The sequence below is a fragment of the Tyto alba genome, unplaced genomic scaffold (assembly GCF_018691265.1).
Source record: "Tyto alba isolate M040663 unplaced genomic scaffold, T.alba_DEE_v4.0 Super-Scaffold_41, whole genome shotgun sequence".
Classification (NCBI taxonomy): Eukaryota; Metazoa; Chordata; class Aves; order Strigiformes; family Tytonidae; genus Tyto; species Tyto alba.
Window position 1 is genome coordinate 17015124 of NW_024881317.1, and position 7272 is coordinate 17022395.

Genomic DNA, 7272 nt, shown 5'->3' on the forward strand with positions numbered 1-7272 from the left:
CAAGGTCAACCTAACTCAATTTTAATGTATTAGTTACCTGGAAGACAGAGTAAAATCCATTTTAACCCTACTTAAAATAAAAATGTTGTAAAGAGATTTATATGGAACACATACCATGTATACCACTTAGCTTGGCAGCAAAGTCCAAGCCAACAATAAGCATTTTCTCGTTAGATTATTCTAAGTGCTTGGAAGGATACTATTTAGAAATTAAATGTTTAGTTCAAAAGTAAATATAAGTTGCAGTGCTCTAAATACACCATGCACATGTTCACGTGCAAGGCCTCTCAATGACGTAGTCTGAATATGTCTATCTTAGCATGCTAATAATGATAGAAACAGAGTCTCTACATAAAAATTTAATTAAATGTCATTGAGATGCTGTATTTTCTCAAAAACTTTTACTGTATAGTCTTAAAATCAAGAGCCTTAGTAAATCACATAGGAAAACAGGCGAAGAGTAGTAATACAACAAGGGAATTCACATTTTGTTCTTTTTGTAAAGCATAGGCATTGAGTACAATATTTCATTAAGCATTACACTGATTATTTTTTTTCTTAACTTTCTTTTGGATATTTATTATATGAATGGATTTTCTTTAAGTAGTAATGCATTTAAAAGCTTGATTTGGAAAAAAAAGAAATCATACAAGATTTATCATTAAGCATTGTAGAATATTATACCTCAATGTTTTGTAGCATATCCAGCTCCCAGTACATTTCTCATTTGGGCAGGAGAAGTCTCAATGATCAGACCAAACTATATTATCCAAAAAAACCCCAGCACCCAAATCAATCAAAATCCTTTCCTAAAAGTGAACAAAAATTAAATTCTCCTCCTTCTGTTTCCCCTTACCTCCAACCTCTTGGAAAGTTTCACAACCTGCATTCCATCTATGAGATTGATTTATACCCCCGAGAGAGAGAAAGAGAGGAAATAGGACTGAAACAGGAATCTAGCTTTCCTCTTAACTGCTACATCATGAACATTAACAAAAATAAGTAATTTCTAGCTAGGCTCTAGAACTATTTTTGAAAAATAAGATTAATAATATTCATATTCTGGCCATATCTTACTTGAGTATTTAAGTTCTGCATCTATTGAGAGTGACCATTGAGATTTCTTACCTTATATAGAACTACTGTGTACAATGAAAGAGTTAATATTTTTTGTTAGTCTAATGCATTTTAAATATCTCTAATATAACTTGTACACAAGATTTAGATGTTCAATGATCATCATTAATTTATTATTAATGTAAAGGGAGTTGTACAGATGTCTGAAAGAAAAAAAATTAATAAAAAAAAAAATCAGATTTACTTCATGATCCTTTGTAAGAGCTGTGCACAACCTGTGTTTCACTTCCATTAGTGATTACTTCCATTTGTGCCATAAAAGTATGCTGACTGGCACAGCCGTATGTCTAATCTGCAAGTATGTTTAACAAAAACATTAAAAAAACCCACCCCAAACTTACAACAGCAATAAGAAAAGGATTATAACTACACACTTAGCCATCTCCAGACATAGCAACTCAAACTCCAAGGGCAATGTCATTACCTGGTCCTATACTGCCTCTTTCACTATACAAGATGCATACTATTGAACTAATATTATTCAAAGAAAACACAAACTTATCACATCACATGTAACAATGACTCATTATAGTGGTAGCTTTCCTTTATCTTTTCCTTATTAATTAGGGGAAGGAAAAAAAAAAAAAAAAAAAAAAAAGCATTCCCATTCCTCACTGTCAAGCAATTATCTAATAAAGAACACCCAGAGAAATCAGTAAGATGTCACAACTGTCAGAACACAAACTCGGAAAATTCACACATTGGTCTTATATAGTCACAATAATCATACATTGTTCTAAACAGTTCATTAATGGAACATTTTGGATCATGTATTTTAGATTTATTTGCTGTAACAATACTATATCCGACTTGCCCTTAGTAGCCCATGCTGCTTCTGACATACCCACTAAACAAGAATCTTCCATGTACTACAGCTAAAACGTTAATTCACCACTTGAAACAGAAATGACTGCTTAGTCTCAAATTGAGGAAACTGGATAGATATTAAGTGACTTAAGTCCATTCAGAAGCATGAATCAATCATGAACTTGGACCCATTCTGCTTCTTCCTGTACAAATTTAAGTCTTTTACAGATATGTAAGAGATCTTTTGTAAGATCACCAATAGTAGAAACAACACAACAATCAATGGGATCTTAAAGTCTTCTAAGACTTCTAAGACCATGTTACTTTACCACCACCACAACCACTTATGCTAGATAACTATTCTGTAGGTGTGAGTGCTATTATACTCAGTTGACTCAGCATTTTGATCACTGTAACTTTCCAGAAGTACAGTGCTGAAAGCACAAGAGACTTGATGCCAAGAATCAAAATAACATCGTACCACCTTTTATTATGTTCTGTGACCTCAAGAGTTGCAAAAAGCAATAGTTTGGTAAAAGAGATGGGAAACACATGATGTCTACACAAAAAATGTAAATAATCAAGTTATTGTATTGTACCTGATTTCCATGAAGATCTAAAACATCAAGATTTTTTAGGTTCTCCAGGTTTGAGATCTTCTTTATTCTGCAAGATTTCAATTATTACATAAATTATTTTTTCATATTAGATAAAAAGTATGTTTTGTTTTCCAGCTAATATAAAACTTAGCTGTTTGCTCCTGCCTACCAAGAGTAGCAGGATAACCAAGTTCTGAACCATGTAAAAAGAATTAATAAATGAATTAGCCTTAGACTATCACCTTCCTTTCTGACTGTCAATAATGCAATAGCAGCGGTATGTATGTGGTTCTTCTAGGAAGATGAAAAGGGAAGGAATACTTGCACCACTAGAAAACAAAATCAACACCCAACCTATCCAGATATTTAAATAATAAAAAACTATTAATAACAGCAAAGAGATAATTCCAAATGAGTTTAAAGAAAGACTATAGTAACACAGGCTTTTGGATTTGTTAGAACACACACACGCAAAAAAAAAAAAAAAAAAAAAAATCCCCAAAGCCACTGGCCCTTTTTTAGACAAGGTAGATCTCTAGATTTGGCAGTATTTATTCTCCCCCTACCTAACTTCATTGTTTGAAAACTTTTATGTCCCGTCTTATTTTCTCCGATTCCAGACCTATGTTATTATACACTCAACAGCATCATCTACTGGCTGATGATATTAAACATCATTTGTATTATGCATTTGCTTCAAGAATAATTGAAGATCGCATATAGATCAAGCTGAAAACAAGTTGCTAGCAACTGTGTCTGACTTACAATCATTTGTGTGTATATCTGGTCCTAACTACCTCCAAACCACACTTCTATGTAAACAAATTATATAGCACTCAGTGTCGTTACAATTTGGAAAATAATTCCTTAAAGCACCTTAAAATTATGGTTCCCATGCCCCAATATTTTGCTATAAACAAAATTAATTTCTACAGGTGAGATTTTTAATATAAAAGCTGTAAGCTCTAGTAACATACTGCACTATTTAAAGTTGTCAATTTTGAATACAGGCTGAATTAGGAGACACATTCTTTGTAATCTGCACGTAACTCATTTGTTTACTGATTCTTCCTTTGCTGAATATAAAGACAATAAGGAAAGTGAACAAAATCAGAGCACAACCCTTAGATGCGTGAGCAATTCCACAGATACTTCTATTAAATTGTTAGAATTAAAGGCTACAGGATTTGAACTGTATTTTTCAAAAATAATACAACTAGCAAGTTGTATCTCCTGACACAATAGAATCAGCAACAAAATCCATGATTCATCTGTCTGATTTATTTTCCCCAGCTAAATATATCAGGCAGAAATACTTTTTATAGGTTATAAAGAATCAATGAATACTTTATGTGATGTGAAGAGATTCCACTCACCTAAGAACACAAATCTAAGGACACGTATTTAATAGCTGATGAGAACAGAAGATTAGACCAAACCACGTAAAATAGTTCAGAACTGTTGCTAAAATTTACATCAGAAACTTCCTTTGTGAAGAACACTACAAGCAAAAACTGTGTGCTTCCTCAGTTGGATCCCTAACACTTAGCTAGTGTTAGGGACCAGCTCACTGGCTTCATAGCCAGCATCACATTCTGAACACTGTCAGTAACAGAAACAATGACTGATCACAGTTGTTACACCATGAAGAAGTAGGGTGCTTCAAGATAGTTTTATTATTTTTACCTGTTCTTTCCCAACAAAAGGACCCTTAGAGATCTCAGAGTTGAAACCCCACTTATTTCTTCTATCTGATTATCATATAAATCTAGAAAAACAAGATGCTGTAGATTAGAAATATTTTGGATCCGGGTTATGAAGTTATGCTGGAAATTCAAAAGGCGAAGATGATCTTCTCCATCGATAACTGGGCACACTGTCAGTTTTTGTCTGGAAGGAAAAAGAAAACAAAACAAAAACCACATGTAAGTAACAAACTGGTAATCTACCTTCTACTCACGCACTCTCACTGAAGCGAGGAAAGTATATTATCTTGTTTGAGGTAATAAGGTTTGCTAATTAAACTCTGTAAATAAGGCAGTAACTCCTCACTATTAAAAAAAAAAAAAAGGCATGAAAATATAGTTGAGGTGCTTCCAATATTCTCTGAAAGCTTGTCGTCTTAATCAGAGACTTGCTTGTTACATGGAAACAGCATGGAAGTTTCATGTTGTGACCACATTAAAATTTCAACAGATACAGCTTGCCAATTTTTAGGTTTTTTTATCAGATACCATATAAGCAGCCTGTTTAGATCAGAATTCAAAGCTTTCTATGTCTATGCAGTTTTTCTTTGGCTTATTTGAAAAGTAAATCATTAAATATGTGTTAATGTGAAAAGTAAAAGGTATAGAAAATTATGCTGAAAATGGTTATTCTTATTTTAGGATTATTCCAGAAGGAGTCCTACTGACCTGACAAAACTTCTTGGACTACATTTGGACTTACCCCCACCAAAAAAGTTACAATTAAACATCTTTCAGACAAAACCTTTTTTTGTGTCCTAGTTTTTTTTTTTTTTTAAAAAAAAAAAAAAAAAAAAAAAGAGACCATTCTACAGTTAATGCATCAGAGTAGAACTAAGAGACATAGCTTCTTCCTATCAATTATATGCATGACCTTGGATTCAACTTTTAAGTGAGCTCCTTAGTTTACAAGGAAAAGCTCTAAACACCTTAGATGCCTGCTGTATGGACATATTCATCACAAGGGCACTCATACAGAATTCCTCTATGGGACACAGTTCTTTTCTCAAAAACACACACAAACACAAAACCCAACAAACCCAATACTGCTGACCACAGGCATTACCGGGATACTCATCACTTTAGGCCATCAGACAAGTGTCTCAAGCTATGGTGTATGTGCTCCGTAACCTCTCACCTCTCCAGGGTAAGTCTATCAGAGTTCAGTATTTTTTCTTCAGCAGTACGTTGCAATACAGGAAATGTTATTGATGAACTGCTCCCCAAATTTGTGTTCTCTATCAGAAAATCATAAAGAGAATATATCAACTACTCCTTTGTAAAATCATTTCATTAACTACAAATAGTAAAAGCAAAATTTTGTTTCTTATTAAGAGTTACAGAACACATGAAAGCGCTTTATGACTCCATTCAGTACTTGGAGTTACCAGTTTTCTTTCCTATGATCTTTTGTTTACAGCTACACTCCTCTACATCCTCTTTCCAAAGTAAATCCTTTTGTTTCATTTCTGAGATGCTTTTATCAAGAATTTGCTGTAAGCAGGTATTTTGTAGATGCTTTTATTTTGATTAGAATTACCCAATGATATTTTAAGGTAAGTTTGTACAAACGTTTCACAATTTCCATATCTCAACTTAAAGAAGATATTATCTAACAAGATTAATTTAAAGACACAGCTAAAGTAATGCTGATAGAACTAGAAACTAAAGCACTAAAATGTTGAAACAATCCCACTGAGCCACAAACAAATGCAAAATCTTTTAAAGGTAAGCGTACACAATACCTAGTAATGGCCAGTATGAGATTTCATTCTGTTATCAAGAAACAGGCAGCCCTTCAAAATGTATTTACAAAGCTATCCATCTTTGGATATCATTTTGTTAACATAAGGGGAAAGAGGGAGGAACTAAAAATACCTGTAAAATAAATCAACTAATGTGTTCTGCAAGCTTTGGCTTACTTGGAAAGTGATCCACTGAAAAATATTGGTCAAAAATAGATCATCGTGCATGCATATGACCACAGGAACATAGGCTCAACTTCTACGTGTTTGCTCTGCTCTCCCTTTTTTTTTTTTTCCTTCTTCCCTCAAATAAACCAAATAGGTTGATTGGAAAAACAGTTCTTCACCTAACAAATACCATTTCTTTACTACCCTAGAAAGTTCATTGTTGTCCAAAATGTGCCATTAGAAGAGACACCTATATATTATTGTTCAATTTAGAATCTTTTCAGTGCTACTCTCTAACATTTTATCACTAGCTACTCTAACAAACCAGTATACCAACCAACATCCTCTATGTATCATTCAAAGTGAAAAAAACTGTGAAGGGAAAAAAAAAAATCATTGAGATTGAATATAATCAATTAACATTGTGACAAAAGTCTTAAAATAATTGTGTCTCAGGTTTTTAAGACAATAAATATAAGACCATAGACTTAAAAATCACTCTGAAACATGACATGATGGAAGTACATTGACTTTGTTTTTCTAATGTCACCCTCCTAAAAATAAGTGCGAAAGATCCATACTACTGCCCTTTTGTTAAAGAAAGGTTTATGAAATGCCTTTAGTATGTTTTGGAAAAAATTTATAGTATTTTCCTGACAATGATCTATTAACCTCTCAATACCCAAAGGGAACAGCTGGCAGCACTTGCTATTCAGTCACACATTCTGACAGTCAGAAGCGGCACATCTTACAGGTCATAACTTTTCAGTAAGACATCCAGTTTAAAAAAAAAAAAAAAAAAAAAAAAAGAGAGACTAAGAAGAGAAGTTTTCACTGTTACCTGAAGCATGTGAACCTATATTGTGGCTGCTTTGTCGGGATCTGGATTTTGTGGGTGTGTGAATAGAAGTCTCACCAAATCCTGATAAAGAACCAATATTCTGCTTCAATTCCAAACTCGAAAGTTCTGTCAGACTGGATGGTACTGGAAGATAGATCTGCTTATTACGCACCAAAGGACTCAACACTCTTTGGTCTCCTGTTTGGGGAACAAAACCAAACTGCAGACTT

At 33.5% G+C, this 7272-nt stretch overlaps 1 protein-coding gene across 8 annotated transcripts in view; it reads right to left on the reverse strand.

The window, feature by feature from the left end:
- Window positions 1-7272, reverse strand: part of LRRC49 (leucine rich repeat containing 49) — a 46332-nt gene that overhangs the window by 36748 nt on the left and 2312 nt on the right. For 4 of the 8 annotated variants that reach the window (XM_042804207.1, XM_042804206.1, XM_042804211.1 and 1 more), the window contains 4 exons: window positions 7043-7240; window positions 5427-5526; window positions 4230-4433; window positions 2544-2610 (listed from right to left, as the gene is read on the reverse strand). In XM_042804207.1, coding sequence (XP_042660141.1) covers window positions 2544-2610; window positions 4230-4433; window positions 5427-5526; window positions 7043-7240 — 569 coding nt within the window. Of the gene's footprint in view, window positions 1-856; window positions 878-1128; window positions 1151-2543; window positions 2611-4229; window positions 4434-5426; window positions 5527-7042; window positions 7263-7272 lie in introns of those variants that run through there. The other 4 variants (XM_042804209.1, XM_032990156.2, XM_032990160.2 and 1 more) reach the window with 3 other exon arrangements.